This window comes from Acanthaster planci, linkage group LG13 (assembly GCF_054643075.1).
Source record: "Acanthaster planci isolate LZ-2023a linkage group LG13, COTS_SCS, whole genome shotgun sequence".
NCBI classification, from domain to species: domain Eukaryota; kingdom Metazoa; phylum Echinodermata; class Asteroidea; order Valvatida; family Acanthasteridae; genus Acanthaster; species Acanthaster planci.
Window position 1 is genome coordinate 10219787 of NC_141789.1, and position 24750 is coordinate 10244536.

Consider the following 24750-nt stretch of genomic DNA (forward strand, 5'->3'; position numbering starts at 1 on the left):
AAATTGAAAACTCGTAACTACGCCGTTTTGATGTAAGGCTCTGCGGGAGTGTTATACATTGTCATATAAATAACAGAATATGTAGGCTGGACATATGTACAGAGCTCAGTTGGTACACAGCTCTGCATCTGTATCAAAAACATCGTCCAGCACCAATTTCTACTACGGCTGGGAACATCCCCCCCCACACACACACATTCTTATGGGGCATTTCCTGTGTTCTTTTGTACTAAAAAATTAGTATGTCAAGCCCAGTTTCCAAATCGCTCTCATAAAAAGTCAACCAGACTATTCCTGGGTTGATCAAGTTTTGAATTTTGCGACAGATTAGTATACCGCTTGGAAATTATTCCTTTGAGTGAATTCCAGGAATGTATTCATTTTAGTGGGGTGCCATTTAAATACCTCACAAGGACAACGAATGTCCCTTGTGGGTTACTTCCTATTGTTCTGGTACCCCACAAGGCACCCGATAAACACACGGACAATCACCACACCCTACCTCTGGCAATTCCCAGCACAAATTTACGCCACTTTGTAAAATGATAAAAAAAACCGGGTTTGGTTGAAATAAAATCTAGAAGACATTTAGAAGTCAGGTCGAAAGAAGTTATCAGTTGGCATATTAAGTGCCATCCGTGATATTTCTGCCGACTAGGGAAACGAATCAAGAGATTTTCCCGCAGCATTACGTCGATGCACGTGTAATAAATACACCGCATCCATTCAAATATCAAAGGGTTACATTTTTTCCTCTGCAGGTAATATTTGGCTAAACTCAATTACAGAGTTGGATCCAGTAGCCAATGTTGGCACGTCAAAATGTGCTGAATCATTAAATTAATTATGAATCCGGGATCCTGTTTGCGCAGCTGGGAAAAGTGCTCCCTCTATAGGGCCGGCCCGAGGAGAATGACATTATGCAGACTGTGGTATGGAATATTTAACACGTGCTGCTATGGAAGCCGCTGTTGCTAGCCGCTGCAGCCATTTCCCATACATGTGTGTAGTATTGCCGGCCCTAGCCAAACTATTCTCACACGGCCCTCGAAAAGTTTTCACTGGTATTAACTGTCAGGTCCCCAGACCGCAACAGTTCCGATTGCATTGACTCATAGGTAACAGAACCAGCTTTACCTGACGGAAAAGCGTTCCTGTCCTGGTGAATGGGGCTGTGATCCGCGTATCAGGAGAGGAACAAGGAAGTTTGCGAACAGGACGGTGGAATACGTACAAGTGAAACCTCTGCATTGGTGAAGTTATATCTGCTTTTTTCTTTTTTTTTACATCCCTAATTTCCGTTATAATGTTGGAAATTTGCAAAAGGCAATTTCTGGAACTGCTGTGCTACATTTTGGGCATTTATTTAATACAGAAGAACGTAAAATTGTCAGATTGTGCGTAATAACTACACCACTGTCAGTGTTGTCATGGTCGTCTACCGTATTCCATGATGTATACCGTCACTGTGTGTCGTACGACTTCGAGTGATCGGACCAGTGTTAGGCGCGATCGGTTGATAGGCTTATATGCTGTTGCCAGATTTTTCGATCTTCATGTCATAAATCATGATCTCTGTCCGATCGGTCGGGCCATGGAGGAACAAGAACACACGGTCTTACTCTTAAGTCTTAGTGCATGATTTATTGATAATTCCACCATCATCCAATCGCCCTATTCTAATTCACATTCGTGAACACGATGAAAAATATAAGTCAAAACTGTCGGGGGGAGGGGGGTTACATACAAATAGCCTAAAATTGGAGATTTCCTAATCATACAGAATCTACCAATCATGGAGAGCGTTCAGGCAAATGTGCTGATTGGCCAATCACTCCCAACACATACATGTACATGTTGTGTTATGCCCCAACCATGATATCTGTTGGATGGTCCCAGCCAACTAACCAAACTACGGTTTGGTCAGTCCACAGAATGCTGGTGTGTACACATGCCATGGTGTGTCATACTTCCTAGCCTGTGTTGATGTGGATATGAACTCCTGTGGACAGAATCTAGAATTATTGGTGTTAAGCCAAGGCTACGATTTAAGCTTGAATGAAATGCCTCATTGGCAAAACTTTGAACGAACTCTGTTAGGTATGAGGTGCAAAATCTTTGGAGAAGGTTGAGAATTTGGTGTAGAAATTTTGCTGATTATTTGGGCCAGCCCAACTGCAGAGCTACGATAATGACTGTCCCTGCCAGATACTTGTACACACATGTAGTTGAGTGTAATGCATGGCATGTGTTGATTTGTACCAGACTAGCCGTACATGTAATTGGGCAGTGTACCTTGTTTCAACTACGGTATCTTCTGGTGGTAAAATTTCCTTCCTTACAGTTGAGTAACCAGGCCAAGAACGATGTCGAAGAAATTGGCAACTTACGATGACGCCTTGTACTGGACAGCTGACGAAGTTGGAGAGTGGCTGCAACAGGTGAATTGTCTTTTTCTGAATTATGATTTTAAAATTGATGAACCAGTCCCTGGCAAGGCCTGCATGGCTTATTCATGTTATTAGCTTCAATGATTTTTGTACCGGCTCTTTAGTTCACGTGCATGAATGGTAATTACTTATATTGCACATGTTTGGTGCACTGGGTGAGATGGGTCAGTTGGTGGGGGACATCTGTTTTTTGTCAATAAGAAAGGTCACTCCCTGAAAGTGTGCAACCTCAGGCAATGTTCTCTTAACGAGCGTTTCACAGTAGTGCACCACCATGAGTTCGTAGCGCACTGGCCTATCACTGGGGGAAACCTGTCGACCAGTGCGTGTTTGGAAAGGGTCAACAGATTTCACGTGTTGTGATTGGCCAATGTGCTGCAAACTCCGGGTCTCTGTGTGTCACCTGCAGGCAGGACCTCTGACGGTGATTCCAACCTCCCTTATCTTTCATGCAATCAGCCAGCTCTGTCGTGGTCTATACACCCACATCTCTCCTCAGCATGCTAACTTAGCTCACCCTCTGTCCATCCCTTGACTTTGTTACATGCATTGGTTCCCATAATACCAGTTGGCTTGCCGGTAGCTCGGGATGTCTGTAACACTGCCCTGCAAGGCCCATCCGTCTGTTTGCGATCTTTTGTGAGATCCGTGATAGTGTACCAAAAGGATGTTATCAGGCACACGGTCTCTCCAATCGATGTTGAGCACAACCTTCAGCATTCTGGTGTAGCATCCATTGATAGACTTCCGAAGGGCCATGTTTAAGGTCCAGCACTCACACCCATACAGCAAGATGGACTCCACTGTGGCCTGGAGGAAACTGAGCTTAACGTCCCTTGATAAGCTTGAGTTTCACACAGATTTCATTCAATTGACAGCCTTCCAGGCAAGGGCTTTGTGAATACGAATGTCCTGTGCAGATGAGTCAATCCATGACCCCAGATACTCAAAGTCCTTTGCCTCCCTGAGAGGGCACCTTCTATGGAAGTCAGGGGGGCGTGGCCAGGGATGTTGTATGTGATCACCTCCGTTTTTCTTGCGTTGAGTGAGAGACCCACTTGGCTATATTCCATCTCAACACGCGTCAGAAGGGGTACTATTGTGAATTGCCGGAATTGTTATGCTGATTCTTTTTTTGTACATTTTAGAATGGCACTTGGAAGAAAATGCAACTTTCTTTTTAATACCTCATTTCACTTTCTTACCTTATTAACTGAGCCATGCAAATTGACACGCTCATGTGCTGCGATACTGCTGTATGCTGGTAGCAAAGGATAATTGCCCATCTGGACCAATTAAAAATTGGCAATAATTAATGCAGCTATCAGCAACCAGTCAGCGATGTTTGACAGTTTTGCATTTGCACCACTGCCATCGTTTTTACCCTATGGTTTCCCTGCAGATATTCAGCATTGTGTGGTCATGTAGAAATGAGGTCTGCAGTTACACCATCCCCAGCCAGACAATCACAGGGGGGGTGTGGGTTAATTCTTGTAACTGTCACACTGTAATGTTGCACCCTAACTGTAGCAGCTGGTGTCAATCGGTTTGCCCATTAAGCACTTGGCCAATTACCTCTTGGCCCATTTGCCATTTCGCCCACTTTGCTCATGGCCTTTGTCACAATTGAAAAGAGAGGAGGTAACATTGAAACGACAATTCCTGAATCTACCTTGGTTTCCAGGAAAGATAAAGATATCAAATGGCAATATTAAGATGTGATGGATTTAGAAACTGTCAACGTTTCCTTTGATGTAAACCAATGCAAGGCTATAATTTATGCGGGCCGGCACCAAAGCAGGTAGTGAGAAGTGTAAAATACCTAAGCCACTCCTGCGACAACATAAAGTACGTTCCAAATGCTGACAACCAAAAATTTGATACCGAATGATACAAAACTTCAGAAATATTGCAGTGGCTTATTTCATGGAATGAGAGTCATCTTCATACTTATAGGCATTAGCCATTTTTCATGCGGTCTCGGTGCAGTGCAGGCTGTTGGAAAACTTTGGAGCATTGTAACAGAAACAATGCTTTTGAAAATGCATTTATTGTGTCGAAGTATGGATATTTTGATTTTTGTATCTGAAAAACTTGTACACATAAAACCCACTAAGATACGGAGATTTGTCGATTAATCACGGGCCCACGTGCTTGTGAAATTAGGGCATGCATTATTACCACGCGAAATATTGTGTGGGCACTCGTATGGGGGGTGGGCGAAGTGGTAAATGGGTCAAGTGGCAAGTGGGCAAAGTGGCAAATGCGCGAAGTGGTTGTGGGCAAAGTGGTAAATGGGCAAAGTGACTGTAAAGTGTAGCAGCAGTCCCAACCATTCCGTAATTTTGACCATACAAGAGAAATGTTGGGGGGAGGCAGCCTAGCTACTGCACAAAACATGAAGTTGGAAATGCACAACTTTTATTGGCAATGTCCAAACTTCAGTTGCTACAGTTGTACCCATGCTGTTGTTGGGGTACCTGTAATGGGTAAAGGGCTCTTCAAGCAGCAGAAACATTCCTTTATTATTGTATATCCTTGATAACTGCATTAGAACTTGTGAATTTGCCTAACCAGCTTATCAACCCTTGCCACACCTACCCACAATCAGGGGTGAGATTTGTCAATATTTTTCTTGATTTCAGACTTTTTCATCAGGATGGAACTCTGGAAAATCCTGAGATTAAATTGATAGAAAACAAGGAATGGGTATTTTAAGGGATACCTTTCAGCAAACAGAGGTTCTGCCTTGCTGTGGGGTCCTCAAAACCTCAAACATGTCAGGGGATTATTTTGTTGATATGTACAATGTATCACATTTTCCTTTAATCTGGCCCGTGCACGCTTCAGTTTTACCATATCACCACACCCTTAACCCAAGCCAGGCCCAGCAATATGCCAGCAATCCCAGGCCCAGTCAACCCGAATGAGCCAAGCTTAGCCTTCCCACAAATTATCATCTGGCCTGCACCTGACCTGATCACCTATTGTTATCCCTGCAGCCTCACCAACCCAGCCTCTGCTACAAGCACAGCTTCACTTCTACACGCTAGTCCCAGATTTAATAACTTAGACCACACCTACCTTTATTTACACCACCCACCATGCGTACCGGGAAGGGGGATTACATACGTACATGTATTCCACTGTTCACTAGAACAGGCAAAATTTATTCAGGACGGGCAGTTTTTGCTCGAACAAAACCCCCATATGTGTCACAAATCTTTAACAGTGATAAATTATGATTATACTATACTATAACTTTATAATTTTCTCCAGAGTACCGGTATTCGGCACAACGGAAATAGGGGCTCAGATAGCAGGAGGGGGGGGGTAAAAGGCTGAAGAGGTTTTGTGGAGAGTGGAAAGGCAGCTTTGAAATCGTATGAGAAAGGACAGGCAGTGTACAATGCATTTTAATCCTAGATGAAACCATGGGTCCGAATTCTTCTCTCAGTGTCATCTCAGTTTGTTGAGGTGTTTCATAGGTCAGGTTGTCTCAAGATGAGTTGACAAACAATTTGAATTGTCCAAGCTCCATTTACTTGGCCTGAAAATGGACATTTACCTGCACATGTATGGTACATCGACCAAAGAAAAATTCACTTTAGCCACAAAGCTGTGTAGTTTGAAAATATGCGCACATTCATAACATTCACTGCATGTAATTAATTTTTGCAGGAACTGTCCGATTTTCACAGAAGTGACTCTGAAAATATGTATGTATGAATGGCATTTGTGTTAATCACGTACTAGTACAGTACATTAAGAGAGGGGCTACATCAGGATATATACATTCATGGTACATACATGTACATGTACATGTAGCACATCATGCATGACATGGGAACCAACACAAGGATCAACTTCTTCTGGAGGACAGACACTAACCTCCATGTACGTGTACATGTACCGGTACACGTACATGCACATGTACCGGTACAGGGATCAACTGCGCCAAGAAGATAACTACTTGTAGCCTCCATAGCTGAGGTTGCAGTCAGGGGATATCATGCTGTGTGGCATGCCTTCGTTGCTCTTTGTAGAGAGTTGACTTGATGATGACCATGACATCATGCATACTTCATGTGCATATGTGTACACTGTACATGTACATGCATTTCACATTTGAATTCCGTTTTATTAGATGCACTCGATCAAAGTCAAGTTGTTGACTTTCAGTTAACCTCATGCATCTTACTGCTTATTAACCCTAACCTTCCTCAATCCTTCACCTGTTGGAGGACTGAGGAGTGTTAGGGTTAATGTTACAACTGTTACTTTCTGTGGGAGTCTATCTACAAGAAGTGGACCTAGTTGCACAGTGTACATGTATGTTTCCAAGTAAAATTCATACCGAAGGACCGTACATGTGGGATTGATATATTAGGAAATCCTGTCACTTCGCATTGATTGGAGTACCGGTATATAGATTTTCACACACGTGTAAATGTGTGCGGCATGTACATGTATATGTATGTGTAAGTAGTTCAAATTGGCAGGGCAGCTGTACATGTACATGTATGCTGTGCTAAAGATTTCTTTTGATCTATCCGGGCTGAGCTGGAACAAAAGAGGGCGTGTTTTGAAGTGAAATCAACAGTCCTTTTGCAAATGCTACAATTTGATATATGAATGACCCCTGTAGTGCACTGCGTTCCAGAGATATATAGACATTTGTATATCCACATTTTCAGATTCAATAAAAGCCCTTCTTGAGAAAAAGCTGATTAAGTGTAACATTTGGAAACACAATGTTACATGTATATGTAGGATTTCTTCTGAATGATAAATTTTTCATCTTTATTCATCAGTATCCATGTTTGTAGTCACAAATTCAGAAAATGTAAATATTATAAAAGTATTTAAGGAAAAAACACGAAATCACGTTTTTGAAGAAATTTTGCCCTCTCCAAATACCAGTAGAACCGATCATTACATGTTTTGGCATTGCACGACTTATTACCCTTTTTTGCAGAGTGGGCTACACACAATGTATATAGTACTGTTGGGGTACATGTACATCTTTAATCATTACTTGTCTCATCCCACAGTATGTCATACACGAATGGCAGCTACGGTAAGAACCTCTAGGAAATGTTGGTGAAATGTCAAGAGCAAAGTTCACCAGCAAAGTTAGTTTGTTTGCAAGGAGGTTAATAATTTTCAACATACATGTGCCTGCATCGTGCTACAATCGTGGCTGAAGATCTGTGTTACGACTCCAGATAAAGGACAGTGTTTTATCGATCTAAATCTTGACACAAGCATTTTGTGTCAAATTTTAAATCATTTCCATCCTCATTTGGCACTTACTGGTACTTGAAGCTGGATAACACATTATTGCAGGTGTGTTATCAATAAATAGGTTCCATATTTGGTTTTCAAGTTTTTTCATTTAAGGAATGACTGAGAAATGGAACCCGTACATGGCACATCATACAGACCTGATAGATGGCACTTAGATGGAAAAGATTTTCAGTTCCTTCCAAATTAAACAACTTTCTGTGCTCTATCTACTGTACTGTTATTCATCTGAACAAGTTGCTGCTGTTTTCTGTTCTTTAAAAAAATATTTTTTTAAAGATTTCTAACATTTATACCTGTACATTATACAGGTAGTCAGGCAATAATTCAGAAAAGTTTTCATTCGCTAATCTTCGGCTTTGCAATAAGACCTCCTAATATGGAAAGTGCGATTAATCAGGATACAGCCATTATACATGTAAATGGATTATTTTCTTTCCCTGTGGGTAATGTATTCCCAAAAATACATATACAGTATAGGTTAGCATAGGTTATTAATGATTTGTGTAATGTGGTGTATTGTACATGTGAGATAGGCCAAGTTTGGCCGAATATCTAAGGTTCTAGTTTCATTTAACTAGCCTCTGATAAACCATGAATATGAACAATCAATAAGGGGCTGAAAATATCCTTTCTTCCTGCGCATGAATCCTCAGGGGTTTCGTGGGCAGTGGACATGGGCAGTCCTTGTCTGTACGTCATCACTGAAACGACGTGCTTCCGCTTCCAACGCCAAGGGATGTCACCACCAATTACCGATACCTACCTTCTTGTCTCTGAGATTATTTTTACCCCAGCGGGTTCTAAGTTTAGTCTAATCCAGGACTCTATTATAGCGACATGTACCCATTGAAATGTGGACTGCCCTAGCAACTGCATCCCAGCACTCTTTTTGGACATGTATGAGCGTGATAAAGAGTACATGCACACACAAGCAAGTGCCAACCAGTAGCACAGCTTGTGCCAGCCCCCGGTGTCGCTTGGCGCTATAAATGGCAAGGGATTGGGTGTGAGTCACTGGGCAGCTGCCCCGTTTGATTTATCGTTCCGCTAGGGGGGTAACAACGTACCAGTGCGTGCATGTACAGTAGGGCTCGATGTGCAGCATGTCGCTTGCTTTTAGGAAACTCGGGAAATGTGACAACACCCTTATCCTGTGCAAGTTGTGCTGGCTGGATTGGGGCTTGAAAGACTTGGACATTCGTTGAGTTCTACCTTCCCCAGGTCGTGGCCCTGTTACTGGAAGATTTTTGCTGCCAGTCTGTTGAGAGAGCCTCTCCGAAAGGGTATTGCCTTCTAGTACGAGGACCTTTGACATAACGTAATTTCACATCACGCTGCAGAAGTCTACCGTTCAACTCTGGAACAATGCTTTGCCTGCCGTCATGCTGAACCTTGTTCAACTTGTTCAAGCTTTTCCTTGAGTTGTTTTCAGCTTTCAGCTTTTGGAATTGGATTCCTTTTATTCCACAGCTGTAGTTAAGTTTCGTGCACGTGTGAGCATTCCCCAGAAGGTCCCTACATCCTTTATTTGAGAGTCATGGCTTCTCAAGTTGCTGCCCCACAGATATGTACAGTACGTGTGAATAATCTGGCCAGTTTTCCGATTATACATGTACATGTACGTCCATCAAGCATTTCCTCTTGTGATTAGCTGAGCTCTCGAGACACTTTTATATTTGCCTGTTCATTTGAAGTTGCTCACAGTTTGTAATGCAGATCGACCTGCAGTTCTATGCTCAAATTTCTAGAGACTGCCCCTATTAAAGAGACCCATGGGCTAAGTCATCTGTAGCGTAGAGGCCTCCACTCACTGCTGCATACATGTATATTGGGTTATCTTGTGTAGTACTTGTGGCATAATTTTCATATCGATGTCCGGATCTGCACTACTTTAGATCATCAGACTGGAGTGCTTGGTCTAGCACTATAGGCAGCTGAATTTCACCTCGTGAAAAAGAACTTTCACAAGCGCAGCCCGTGCAGTGCAGGTAAATAGGTCAAAATATTGTCTGTTCATGCATGTGCATAGTACGGCATTGGACTATAAACATGCCAAGTTTAAACACATTTAATCAATATGAACAGGTGCATGTACATTGTATTTTTGCAGCTTTTTATACTCCCTGATTTGCCTGCAGCCATGCATCCTGCCTCCATGCATATCACTTGATCATCAGTAGGCATGTTTAAAGAAATGTACACTTCCTCATTGCAGGGGTCAATTTTTTTGGTGTCAAGTGCTTTTTTACTTCTAGAGTGTTCAAATTTATCGGAAAGTGGAACCAGTGTCAGAAGCTGTGAATGTGTGATGAAAGCTACCCCCTTTCTTCACCCCTACCTTCCCGAGGGGATAACCCGCAGCTGACATCATTTCCTGTTCTGTGTATGCTTACCGGTATGTGAGCACATATATGCGGGCTGGCCATGGCAGGAAAACGATGCGTCACAACCCGCCATCTTTACCGCTGGTGTGTCAGAGATAAAGGACTTACACTCTGTCCGTCAGTGCAGTAAATATTTCTTCAAGTGCTTACCGTTTTGGGGTTGTCTATATTGATTTTATTTGAAATTTTAGTGTTACCAACCAACAGCAGTAAATACCGGTAGTTTTGAAATACGAATAACAGGAAGGGATTAAAAAGATGAAACATACATCAAAATTAGAATTGCATCAATCAATTGAACTCACACTGGTCATAGAAACTCCTGAAAATCCTGGAAAAAGTCATGGAAGTTTGGGGGGAAATGATGCACCCGGGTACATGTACACGTAGGGTGTCCCGGAATCCTGCTGTCAGAGAAAAAAGTCATGGAAGTGTTATGCAAATCAAGATCCTGCAAAGGTTATTTTTGATGGGCCCGAGCCATTTTAAATGAGATCACAGAATAATGATGAATTTACAGGCCTTCCTTGTCAGTCTGTTATTCGTGTACTGTAGTGGTCATATGGCAGTCTTCCAAAAGGACAGGAAAAATGGAATTTGGTTTCCAGATTTCCACGGGAACCCTGGTACATGTACATGTATATGAGTACATCTTGGCACATAAAATGTTAATATTGAGGAAACAATTGGATTTCTCTGTGGGTTTTGTGTTTGTGTTTTGTAACATGTCTTATCCATCATTGTACATTTTACATGCGTGTACATGTTCATTTTCTTGCCATAATGTGTCTATACATGTATGGGTAGGAATCTTGAGCTACATAGTGTAATCATTCAGAGCCCCCTGCATTGGGCCAGGTTCCAAGTGGAAAATTTTAAATAGCAGCTGAAGTTTTCCTTAGATGCACATTTTTTTCATGTACCTTTTTTTGTGCAATGCTACATGTAAGTACATTTTTTTTCTTGCCTGCTGCTTAGGATCATACCCACAGTTTGTAGATAAATGCCTTTACTGTACCGGTACATAATGTACATTTACATGTAAGTTACAGTGGTGACCTGTGGCTAGAACTCTGGCTGACAAAACCAATGGAACATTCAATGTACATGTACATACACTGCATAAGTTTATTCGTATCATGCACGCACACAGTCATGCACGGAAACTTTCAAGGGACGTAATCAATCATTATCCAGGTGTTGGTAAATAATGTTTGGGCCATTAAGCAGAAGATAGACACGTACGTACACGTGTACATTTACATGTACGTGTATACTGTATGGGGACTAGATCCTTTAAAGTTCTCCTAAAACATTATACCATACCGGTGTGGTGAATCCGATGAATCACTATATTTAGTTTGGTGCATGCATACTGTAGTGTAATTGTACATGTACATACCGGTATGTACCGGAACATGTGTTGGACATCTGTCTTTTGGCTGTTCTTTTTCTTGTGTGTTTGGCTATTGTTGACATGGTTAGTGTAGATTGAGAGCATTTGTCTTTTAACAATTTTACAAGGATATGATGGATTTAGTTTGTGTTTATTTTCTTGTGGTTGGTACATGTAGATATAGTTGCTGGAAATGAAGTAAATTAGTTCAGCTGGGTTAATGTCAAACCTGCAGAGGGGATGATGAACTAAATGTATTTTTCTTGTATTTAATACATACATGTACATGTGTTTTCATTTTCTTTAAATATTTACTTCAAGATCTGTTGTGGTCTGTAGAAAAAAGGTACATTATTAATATCAAAATCCACAATGTATTACAGTACTGTATTAAAACAAGATAAAATATATGGAATGACAAATTGATGAAATAAACGTACATGTACGTTATCACATAACACAAAGACTGAAAAGTACAAATCAAAACTGAATCAAATGCATCTATGGCCAGCTACACCGAACAGGAATAAGTAGTGACATACTGTAGAAAACAGTTATGCAAGCCTGCGCAAATACAGGCGAAAGGATATTCCAAGTACAAAAATGTTGTCGCAGACTTAGTAAAAAATTAGTATGGTGCAGACGAAGGTAGAAAATGAAAGTAAATATTGAAAATTAAAACTTATAATTTCTTTACACTGGTACCAGTAAGAATACATTTTTAATATTGTTGGTAGCATTATATTGTCCACCGTGCTTGTATGTTTTGAAATTTATTTATTTATTTATTTTTTTAGTTTTTCCCTCCTTGCGTTATTTTCAAAGGAATCTTACAGATTCTGTGGATTTCATCAACATTGATCATACTTCTGTGCATGAGGGGGGTTCAGTTTTTGCTTGCTCAGTTGCTCGCTTTTACTGCATTCGAAGCTTGCCTGATTAGTTATTTCCACAATGTCCACTATTACCAGTGTACTTGTGCACAGTATGTATGCGGGGAGGATGAGTTGTGTTTTTGTTTTCGAGTTTTTCTTGTTTGCTTTTCTTGCATTCAAGGCTAATGATGGAAGTGTGCAGGAACTTGCATTTATAAACAGTCATTGGATGCCGTACACTGAAACATAATTGGGATGAGGAACAGATGTACTTGTACATGATGTGTTTGTTCATTTACCAGTATGCATGCACTCTGGCCCACATCCGAATTATGGGTAGGGTACATGTACCTTCTGAATAATTTCTTATATTTTTTTGTTCCAAATTTCTCTGGGAACTCTTTGCATCCAGGTTGGTTTCTATGAGTACGTGGAGCCCTTACAGAAACATAACATCGATGGCAAGGAGCTCTTTGTAAGTGTTTCACCTTTTTTTTTTGGTCTTAGAAAATACATGTGAATTCATGCATCCAGATCCAAAAGTGACTCAATGCCACCTTGTACCGGAGATTCAGTGAATTTCAACATGGAGTGTACAAATACATGTACATGTACATTGTAGGGGAGTGTGGCTATGTGGTAATGGTATAATGGTTTGAAACTTTTGTCAGGGCTTTGAATCCTGCTTCTAGCTACATTTTGTGACCTCAAACAAGTCTCCGTCTTGGTTCTCTCCACCCATGAGTGTGTGGCAGGATAATAATAACTTTTACTGTATTACTATTTTACTGTTTTTAAAGTATTACTTTTAAATGAGATCAAAGCATAATTACCCCTACTAATTGGGCCTGAGAAACATCCCAAATTACCGTCACCCTCTCAGCTCCCTAGGGGAGTATATCTGAACTGACTTTTCAGAATAGAAGGTATTCAGTTCAAACCCAAGCTTGTCTCATTTTTCTACCTTCATAAAGGCTTTAGTAAACTTTCCGAACGAAACGAAAATGCCAAGCCATACAAAAATCACCAAAAGCAACTAGAAAGGAATTGCATGATGGGGCTTTCAATGAAACAGCATGAAGGAAAATATTGTCTATAAGTATTTATGTAAATTTTGCTCATTTAAACAAGTCATGTACAGTACTGTCAAACATTCAAGCTAAAAAAAAGTTTCGTACAGTTGACAATCCTTTAGATAAATAAATCAAATTAAAAGACAGTTGCATACATGTACATGTACCTGTAAGATCTTTTGGTCTTAGAACATGAAATTAAACAAATGCTGCGTGTGTACTAAGCTGCAATTTTAAAGATTTCCAGTTCACACTTCACAGGTTATAGTACACATGTGAAATCCAAAAAGAAATGAGTAGATGTATACATACCCTTTTAGATGATTGCAAAATCAAAGGAATGGGTTAGCATTTAGGCTGAGAGATTATCCTTTTCACTGAAATTTAAGACGAATGGCATAATGCTTTTAAAACTAAAGTCTTAAATTGTATGTTTCATGATAGATACTGTTTATGTATATGCCATGGAAAGTACAAGTGGAACACCCCTTTAATTCCTCAAGGAACACAAAGTGAAACCAACTGATTTTACATGTACCTTGAACAAAGGTATAAAAAAACACACCTTTGTTTAGTCCTTGACAATTCTTCTTTCTTGATGTGGATTACAGGTGCATGTATACAAAACCTAGAACTTTACTTGTCTTCATCAAAGCTCACACTGACATGACTTACTTCTGAATACATGCAAAGCACATGTTATCTTCACATGACACATGTGGAATGGTTTTGAGCCCTAATTATAATCCTTTTAGGATGTGTATGCCCAAATAGTCAATTTTTGGCAAATTAGTAAAAAACAAAAGTGAAGCCTATTTGGTACTTTTACAAAATGTTGGGGCCTCATTTCCATGTATGCAAATGAGGTGGTAGTGGTTTCTGTACAGTGTAAAAGCATTGCATTGCTAGCAATGCATGGTTCTGACAGTGTCGGACGTACAGGGTGTCCGACGTACACGTCTGATTCCACAATTTGTGAATATTTGAAAAAATAATTGGGGGAGTTAAGCTGATGTCTAGAAAGAAGGAACTCATTGTGCTTTGTATTGTCAATTTGGCAGTCTTTAGCTAAAGGGTGCACTGAGGGGATAAAAAACTATGTCATTTTGGTGTCAGACGTACATAAGAAAAATAGGTGTTATAAAATAAGACATTACATAGAATTTCAAAGGAAAATGAAAATTCATTTCTGTCATTGTTTACTTATTGGGGCACTCTTCAAACAGTAACAAAACTTGAACTAAAAAGCTTATTTTCAGGCTAAAAAACAGAAAATCTTTCAGAGAGGAAATATTTTCCCCAATTTCTCGGTATTTAAAACCAATTTTTCAGTATCATATAAAAGCAAAATTCGTGAATGTTGTTAGAAATGAAGTTTCATGAAAGTATACACCATAAGCTTCAAAATGATACGTAATTTGTCACATTTGGACCAGTTTGAAATTTTGGCCCAGAGGTTGATGTTTCCGCGAAACTGCCCATTTGATGACTGCTGCGATGCAGAATGCATCAGTAAATGTAGGATGTGTATTTTTCAACATGCTTAAATGTCCTAATGGATGCATACTGGTAGCTCTGCCTGAAATCACCTCACACTAAAGCTACATGTACCATGGAGACATTCCTGGCAGGAGTGAAAAAAGGATATGAAATGCCTTTTCTCACATCGCAACAGTCAACAAGTTGTATTAAATGATCGGTGATAGGAAGGGCAGATAAAGCAGGCTTGGGGTATGTAGGCCTACTGTAAGATGGCAAAACTCAAAGGTCCAAAAGAAAATTTACAGATGCATGTAGATTGTACTTCTGGTAATTTCCTGGGTACATTGGAGTGCACAGCGTAAGCTTTTTAGGCTGTGTGCAAAAATAAACATGATTAATGTCACAGATGTAAACATTTCCGATGGCCTTGTAAATCTAGTTGCATGTGATGGTTTTAGGCCTCCGGCAATTACGTTCGATTGTTCTTGAAACATACATGTGCATCAGAGGACGTGCATGCCCAAGCTTTTTTTTTTAACATGTTGCTGTGATGTACATGTACTTGCATGCATTGTGTGGGACACAAGGAAGTCTCAGTTGAACCAGTGTACATGTACACACTTGTACACATGCTGTGCTGCAGTTTCCTTGTTTCGAGTCCTATGGTTAAAATCTAATGTCCATTACATCATGTTTACCAGGAAGGAGGCTTTGCTGGAGACTTTTACTTTGATTTTTCTGTAGAAAGATTTGAGAGCAGATACATGTAACACGTACATGTACACAGTTCGAGTAGATAGGTGTGAGTGGGATGTAGAAAGTGAAAGGAGTTCTCGGTGTGCAGTCAGGAACAATATGACTGGGGCTTGAAAAGGGCAACCATGCTGCCTAGCCAGTTTCGCTGTTCGTTTGCTGGGCTCAATCTTGGCGGTGCTCCCACTGATGCAGCAGTCTTTTGACGAGTAGCAGAATCAGCTTTGAAGCCCCAGCTCAAAGTCGGCCGTCGTGCTCCTTGGACTGAGGTTCAAACAACCGTTCCGTGCCCTGGAGATATATTTAACTTTTTTAGGGGGTGCCAGCTAAAGGCTCAAGTCGTACCGAGCAGCTACCAGTACCATAACGTCAGAGGCTTCTTCCTGTAGGTCTGGATTTCCCTGCGCTATACTTAGAAAAAAGGACCCAGCAATTTTGTGCTGCTGCATGCATGTGATTTTTGTGCTCACGTGAATATTTTGGAGCTACGACCGTCGCCATCTAAACCGCCACATCCTGACAGAAAATCCTGCTTCCCGGATTGTACATGTAGTTTCGTGTTTGTGCTCTTCTCATCTGTGTGTTTGTTTGTTCGTTTTTTTTTTTTAAATCCTCAACTTTCAGGAGCTGTCAGAAAACAAACTGCGAAGACTGTACCCTAATATGCCGACAGGAAAGAGCGATCCAGCCTCGTAAGTAACTTGATTACTGTTTATATTTGTTTTTGCACATGCAAAAAAAATAAGATGTTTCTTTGTGTTACAGTTGGCCAGTGTCAACATGTACATGAATGTCGTCAGAACTCCGATATTCATAATGTACCGGTAATCACTTATATGCCAAAGAGTTTGGCAGGTCCTACACTGGGGACACATGGTGCACAGAATGAAATTTCATTTTATCAGAGCTGTAATGAGGAGAATTATTCAACAATTTCTTTTTCTTTCTTATTTTTATTGCCCAGATGTATACATACATGTACGTTGTGTCTTCAATGTGAGTGTGAAGTTTGTTTCTGCATTCAGTTGGGGACCCTGAACAATAGAGGACAATAAGGCCCCCGATTGACAACTGTGTGCAAAACATATGGGTGGTCTTCTAAAATAGAGTACAAATAAAAGAGGAACAACAGGGGGTCCCCAGTTGCAGGCAAATACACACTTGTGTGTGTGATGGGATCAACGCCATCCACTCATGAACTAGGACTTGAACTTTGCCATTCCTGCACGTTGTAAATTATACCATGATCTGGTGAACCAATTCTTTTGCAAATGACTATTTCCCCATTTTGTCCTGACTTCCTGCAATGTAACGGTATGTCCATGCCTGTTGCTCGTAAAATCTCCAGCCGAAGGAAACGTCACAATGTACATGTATGTGTACTGTATCCGTACAACTACCTACATGTCTGAATACAGTCTTCCCTGTGGAGTACATGTACATGTACCGTGGTCGTTGATTTAAATTTACGGAATCAGTGCCACATTTACAGAGAAAACACTGCAACACATGTAAATGACTTAGAAATGAAATTGATGTGTGCCACACACTCACAATATTTATGCAGTACTAGGACCTTGGTGTGTAAACAGGATCTAAACTTGGACATGCCAGCATCGCAAAATGTTGCGGTACAACACTTTTTGATATAAAGTACATTGTACTAGTGGCTGGTGTGGATTCCTTGATCCTTTAAAGTCCTCTATAAATCCCCTTTGAGGAATCTGCTTGGAGCAGCGGAATGCAAAGAAACTGGGAGGTTATCACCAGAACCGTAATAAGTAACTCCAGGGGCTGATGACTTTATTTTCAGTGCCCAGTTGACTTAAAGCCAGACATCTTTGAGGACCCATCTTTTTTTATGATAATGAAGCTGCATGCAGACACCAACAGCAGAGAAGGATAAAATAGGATAGAGAAATGGGGGGGGAGAGGGCATTCTAAGAAAGGTGCATTAGGAAAGGTGCAATCAAAGGCCTGAATTCACAAGGCAAAGACCAGGCCAGGCCAATGCATGCCTGATATACACAGGATGTCATTGGTTGTACTGTATGGAGTAGATACATGTACATGTAGCTGATAACTTCCTGTTCCCTAATTTTTAGAGTACACCATGTTTAAAACATTGCTCTCCTCGGCGCTATTTCTGTACTATTTTTTTAATAATCGGGCCGCACCAGACTTTTAACTTAAAGTGGGGTTGTGTAGCAAGTGCATCGTTTCCATACATTGGTTACCACCAGTTTGTGTACATTTACTTTGCTAACCAATACACACCTGTTCATTTCCCATCAGAATGTTGTGGAAACAGATAAACAAGGTCAAGGAGAACAGGAGAACTGGGAAGAAGTCCAAGCTGGGATTCGGGTAAATGAGTAGTTATTTGTAAGCCTGTGACTTGGACCAGAAGCATTTAAAAGGGTATGCACAATTACAGCAGAAGTAAATGGTGTGCATGTACATGTTTACCCCCTGCTGATGTTGAGGCATGGTTGTGTAGCATTCAAGTATCTTTACATTGTGCAGACCTGTACACATGCTTGTTTGCTGATTGGAAAAACAGTTTTTTACATAACGACAGTATTCAAATAAATTAAGTGTCTCGGCCTTATTTTGTCAAGAATTAATTGAGTGCATTTCAAAGAGCTGCATCATCTTACCACAGGTGACTGGATTTACATGTACATAGATGTTTGAATTTGGCATTTCGAAATGAGTGGTACAGAGTTATGGCATTATGCTGCTCTTTAGGAATTTTAAGTGTCTGCACTTTTAAAAATGGCACTTGGCGCTTTCCTTACCAAATGAATGTTTACATGTAAGTGATTTACACGGAAATGATATCAATGTCTACATTGTCTGGCATGCCTGGGGGCTCAGAAGGGATACTTTTTCCAGGAAAATCGTGGCGACGTGGCCTACCAGTAGTGCAGATTTCACCTCTGGCATTCTATGCATGGCTGCTTATTCCAGATTTTTTTTTCCTTTGAACGGCTACATCCAATAGCAGTTTGGCTGACTTCCTTATATAAAAACAATGCAAGAACTTCGTAAATTGTTTGGAAACAAAAAGAGAAAAAGAAGCATCCGGAGCGTGTCACCTCATGGATCACTCCTGAACTTGCTTTTGTTCCAGAAGTGCACGGACTAAGCCTCCTCCCAAGACACCGACACCGGACTACGACAAGTCAAAGCGGCAAGTCAGTAGGGATGAACAAGGTAGCGAAGGTAAACATCATACCATGTACTCTTGCTCATCTTCAACAAGTAATCATGCCAGAGGATGTGTAAAATCTAAATCCACTGGAATTTTCTGTGACAGGAAACCGAAGACTTGTAAGTAGGCCATGGCAATTTCTGTCCACATGCAGTCCGCACATGTCGGTGGTTCCCATTGGTTTGACCTTGTCCATGGACACTTGTTGTGTTACTAACACTCATTTTTGTGGGGACCGAAAAATATTATTGGGACAACTAAATGTCCCCACAACTCGGTCCTAATTTAGCCTATAAAAACGAAATCACCTCGTTAATGCTGTGGAGGCCTACCCAGAAAGTTTAAGTGTGAGTGGAACTCTTTAAGTATTCATGGTCGGGCATTGCATGGCAAATGTCACCATGGGACTTTATGTCAAGAGTGTCAAAAAATGCAACAGCATTGCAAGACATTCCACAGACCTGCAAAAAATCTCACGCAAGTGTTGTTATTTATGAAGTCAACTTAGTAATAGACTCTGGCTGTGGTATCTTGTTTTGAAAAATATCAAAGGTTTGAGCCAACAAATTTTCTGTGATTCTTTTTGGAATTACAGTGGATTATGCAATTTAAAGAGATCAAGACCTTAAAGTCTTTCCTAACTGCATTCCTGAAAACAGCCCAACTAGCCTCTTTATAAAGGAGTGAAAGTTAAACCCAATGCTCGACAGAAACTGCAATATGACGAGCCTTGAGTCGGTTTAGCCCCTCCCGCTTTTAATTTTAGTCACACAACCTTTGTTAAGCTGATTTCCTGGTTTCGTTCAGCATGAAAGTTACGGGCCTGAAATTCACCAGTGGCGTATCTTATGGCACTCTGAATATGAAAATAATATACACATTGTGGACTGGCAATGAGGTTGCTAGTGGATGTCTCTGTGCCCCGAGGAACTAGAAGAGACTCCTACATGTCCTCAATGCTGAAGGCTCAGGGAAATATCAGTAGTACCTTCTTCCGGTCACTCACAGGCACGGATATGCACGAATGACCAAATTACATGTATGTCAGTGCATATGTTTTGTATAACACACCTTTATCCAAAATGTGAAATAAAAATCTTCAGGTGTTTATTACTAAACTGTTTTAACCATTAACTCATAAGCAACTCAGCCAGCTAAAGGAATGCTGTTTTCCCCCATATCCAGTTTTTGAGTCTTTGACTGTTTTATTGTCATGTGGGGGCGCTGTAACAAGTCCAAATTTGGGAGTACTTTGGAATTTGCAGATGCGGGCTGCCTTGGTATGCACCCAATTCACACTGACGCTTCATGTTCTAACCTACAGTACATGTGTGCCTGTATTAGCGAACTACACATGACCGTATTTCAGCCAATCACGACAAAGAATCAGCAAGAGATGTGTTATAAAGTTGTTCATTGATACACCTGGTTCAGTGATGTACATGAATGTACTGTACATACTGCAGCAATGAATGTGTAATGAATTCCTGTTTTCTGCTGTCACATTTACTTTCTTCAAGCAATAACGTATAACTGCCGATGAGGATTTTGACATCTTTGTTGCCACGGTAACCTCATCCATACTGTTGTACGTGCATGGTTAAAGACATGTTTGTTTTCATCCCTGGTTGTTTGTTGTATGTTGTTGGTTGCACCGCAAAGTGACGTATACAATGTACATGTACACTTTACACTTTACAACAGTGTTGGTGACTTACTCTTCACAGACCTTGTGCAAATGATGCATGTGTTGTGTACATGTTGGTGCGAATTGTTGGAGTCATACATGTGTCTGTTCTGGATGTAGAATCACATTTGGGAATATCCAGCATCAGATTTTGTTTTGTTTGTTTAATATTTTCTATCTTTCTGGACCATGCATGATTCTTTGTATAGACCTTTTCAAAGCTTCAATGTTATACATGCATTTGTTAGATTTCTTTTGGGGTCTATAACTTGTGGTAATGCGCTTTTTTTACATGTGAAATTTTACTTACAAATTGTTTCCTACTATAAAGTACACGTACATTCTCAAATTTGTGAGTTCTTGTCGTTAATAGTGTCCAAAATGCATGCTGGAAGCGGTGTGTGTGTGTGGAGAACCAAATGTAGGTTTTCCCGGTTACTTTCACACTTCTTTCATTTGAAATTGCTTAGAAAAAGTTTCATTTTGTCAAAGAGGAGTCACTCGCCCCAAGGTTTGATTCAGTTTCGAAATAACACCATTAGATTTCCTTTTCAGAGCATTGTGATTAACAAAAAAAGCCATTCTTATTTGTCGTTTTTATTATCATTTACGTCTCAATCCGGGAATGGCGTTGAATACTGGCGATTCAAACTATAGTGCGCCTCCAAGAGTTTACAACACGTTGGCCAATCACAGTGTGTAAAATCTGTCAACCCGTTCCAAACGTGCACCAGGTCGACAGATTTTGCGCATTTTCACCAGTCTGTCAAAATCATTGTGCTTTTTCAATTAATAACAGCAGAGCAAAGGCCAGAGATACTACTTCTACATGTAGTTGGTTGAAATCACACACTGAAGACAAATTTTATAGAAATGTTCATTGTGTCTTTGTACTATGTTTTGCTGCAGAGGAAGGTTGGGGCAGTGACTTCAGCGATGGGGATGTGAGTACAGCCTAATTACCAATATTACCGTAGTGGCTGAATGGTCACTTTTGGAAAGGATTTAAAGGGTCACTGCAGTCCGTTTTTTTGTTCAATAAAAACCTCCAAAATGCACCTTTGTGCTTCAGTTCATCTCTTTTTCAGTTTTTGCTTCACTGACATTTTAAAAGGTATACTTTGCTGCATTGGGGTTTTGAAGCCAACACGTATTCCATATTCATGAGCAAAACTGTGATGTCACTCTGGGAAGAATGGGAAAATGTTTGCACATCTCATTCAGAGCACTGAAAATAATGTAGTGGACGACTGTGGTTCCTAGGATTGATTGCTACATACACATATACTTATCAACTTACATACCAAAAGTACTTGGATGCATATGTACATGTATACTGTCTTAGCTGTTTTGAGTGCTCTAGTAATGATATATCCCGGTCCCTCAATCAAAACCAAAATTGGAAAGGGCCATGATCCTCAATGTGTATTGTATAACAGTATGTTTACAATAGAACCAGGAAGTTAAACAAGTGATGATAGCTCATGTTTGCATCTTTGTTTCTTTTTGTCAGGGTCCGGGGTTTGAACAAGAGGTGGAAGATGTCCATCCACAAGGAAACACACAGGGCAAGTTATTTTCTTAATTGCCCATATCAGTTCTTCCCCTCCTTGATAACTTCCCTGGATCTTTCATTAATGATCATTGGGGTGGCACTGTTGTGACCATGAATGTTTTTGTCGAACCATGGAAAGGCCGGCAGACGTTGGTGGGTCCAGGGGGAGGCAGTAGGGGCCATGTCTGCCCCAGGAGAAAAATGCTGTTCGTTGTTAAAAAATTATGGGAAAAGGTGGTTTCTTTTAGTGAGAGCTGCACTTCTCCCAAAGGCTGCTAAAAAGACCCAAATAAAGCCTCATCTCTCAGAAAGGCCATGAAAAGTTACCCGAAATTTCCAAACTTTTTGGCCCCCATGAAACAGTTTCAGCCTTGTACCTCCAATATTTGATTCTGGATCTGCCCTTAATTCCAGGCAGATCGTCTGCAGTCATCATAATCTGGCTCAAGTTAGCACATCTAGTCATGCTTGCCCTTCAGCGCAGTAGACTTGTGGGCAGGAAATAAAACATGGCTACCTTTTAACAAAACCTACACCACTAATCCCAAATGTCAACGAAATTTCTGTCTGACCAAAAAACACCCATCATCCACCTTTGGACATGAGTGGGAAATCTGTAGTAACTTTCCATATAGCCTGGTTTACATTTCAAAATTTACATTTTAAAAGGACTGCACAAAAACCATATAAAACCTCTTCATTGTCTGTAGTGAGTGAATAATCACTGGTACCTAGCTCCATAACTTAGAACCGTTTTTCAGCAACATCAGTCAGTTACCAGAGGTACCCAGTTCTGATACGCAACCCTTATCAACAGTGTATTTTGGTGGGAGATTGTGGAAGTGAGAGTACTATTGTGTAAAAGGTGCAGGCATATCAAAGTGTAATTCTCGATGTTTCTCTGTGTTTCCCGCAGGTCGTGCACCAAGTTACAATGGCTCCTCCACATCCTCCTTCACAAATCTGGTACGTACCAAAGCAACCCTCTCCACATCCATTTTTTACATTACCGCCTAAGTTCAAATTTTGTTCATTTCTGTGTGCATCCATCTTATCCGAGGCTATAAATAGAATGGATGGATGTACCCCATGGGATTGGAAAGGAAGTGTCTCATAACTGTGGGTGTTATTCTTTCGATAATCATGCTCCTTTTGGTAATGTGGGTTCCTCGTGAGAACCCGCCATGCTCATATTACATTCCCAGCTGATGTTTGTGCCTCTTTGAGTACATGATGAGGGCCTGCCAGTATCTTGCAGGAGCACAGTGCTTTTGTCTGCCAGTGGGAACAGCCCCTGTTCCTAACCGGAGCAGTTGTGTTCCAGAAGATTCAAGCACTCTTCACTTTCTGTTCCAAAATGAAAAGAGAAATTAGTGACCGTGCAGTGTTTGGCCGTTTTTGAGTCCATTACAGGTACATGTCCAGTCACAGGTCATCAAGTCTGGGGCCAATTTCATAGAGCTGCTTAAGCACAAAATTTGCTTAAGTGCGTAAAAACTTTGCTTGATAAATCGGTTAACCAGCCAAATTCCATGTGATGTATATTGTTTTGGGATTGTATTTAGCTGTTTTTTGATTAGCATGACAATCAGATAGAGTTTGAGCTGGTAACCTTTGTTTATTAAGCAAATATTTTTCCCACTTAAGCAAATTTTGTGCTTAAGCAGCTCTATGAAATTGGCCCCTGGTCACAAGTAACAGCGAAGAAAAAGCCAAAAAGGATTGTCTTTCTGGTAGTTCGCTTGAATAGCTTGTGGCTTGACAGAGTAGATGACCTGTGATAGACTTCCGATCCACTTGCCAGGTTTTGTGAGGACCATAATGTGCCAAATACTCTCATGTTTCACTTGGTGCCTTTTTGCTTGTTTCGTTTTATGCCATTTGAATTCTTGTGTTTGTGTGTTCATATGGTTTCCTCTGTTGCAAAAATAGCAAAAATGTGTACTCGAGTTCTAGTTGCCCCATTACGAACTGGTATGCATGCATTTTTTGAACACTGAACTGTGAGGGACTTTGGTGTACCGGTACATGCAGATGTGCTTTAGGCAGATCTGTGGAATCCACTGTTGTCAGGTTGTGATCAATATTCTAACATGCATTATAAATGGTATCCTTGATCATGCCATGACGCACAATATACATGTACATGTATATTGCTATGTTCTACAGAGAGCACTACAAGCATGACCAGACAGGTGTATATTGTAAAATGATGATCTTTCTCCATCTTTGAAGAATATTGCTGCAAGAACAATTGGTGTCAAAATTGGCACTATGTGATATTTATGAGATCAGCAAAGTTTCATGCGAGTAGCATACAGAAGGGCAGCAATCCATTTGTTCGGTGAGTCAAAAGCCTGAAATATTTTGTCTCTTCGAAACAATTACATTTTTGCAGACCAACACCCCTGTCTTCCAGCAGGAATTGGCCAATATCTGGGCTCGCAAAGCCCGCGGGATAAGTGACCCAACACCATCTAGGCCGGAGCAGTGGCTGCCCTCACGTCATGAAGTCTTCTCTGTAAAGAGAAAAAAACTTGGTCACTTTTTGTTATTTCCCCCACACTG

General features: G+C 40.7%; 1 protein-coding gene across 8 annotated transcripts in view; it reads left to right on the forward strand.

The window, feature by feature from the left end:
• The first annotated feature begins 1018 nt into the window (after positions 1-1018).
• LOC110985112 (uncharacterized) overlaps positions 1019-24750 on the forward strand; it is a 43296-nt gene continuing 19564 nt past the window's right edge. The window contains exons 1-10 of one of the 8 annotated variants that reach the window (XM_087144817.1): positions 1019-1253; positions 2345-2441; positions 12828-12890; positions 16348-16415; positions 18019-18090; positions 18860-18951; positions 21537-21571; positions 22141-22195; positions 23099-23148; positions 24581-24703. In XM_087144817.1, coding sequence (XP_087000943.1) covers positions 2367-2441; positions 12828-12890; positions 16348-16415; positions 18019-18090; positions 18860-18951; positions 21537-21571; positions 22141-22195; positions 23099-23148; positions 24581-24703 — 633 coding nt within the window. In that variant the 5' untranslated portion in view covers positions 1019-1253; positions 2345-2366. Of the gene's footprint in view, positions 1254-1754; positions 2101-2344; positions 2442-8866; positions 9749-12827; positions 12891-15342; positions 16109-16347; positions 16416-18018; positions 18091-18859; positions 18952-21536; positions 21572-22140; positions 22196-23098; positions 23149-24580; positions 24704-24750 lie in introns of those variants that run through there. The other 7 variants (XM_087144819.1, XM_087144821.1, XM_087144818.1 and 4 more) reach the window with 7 other exon arrangements.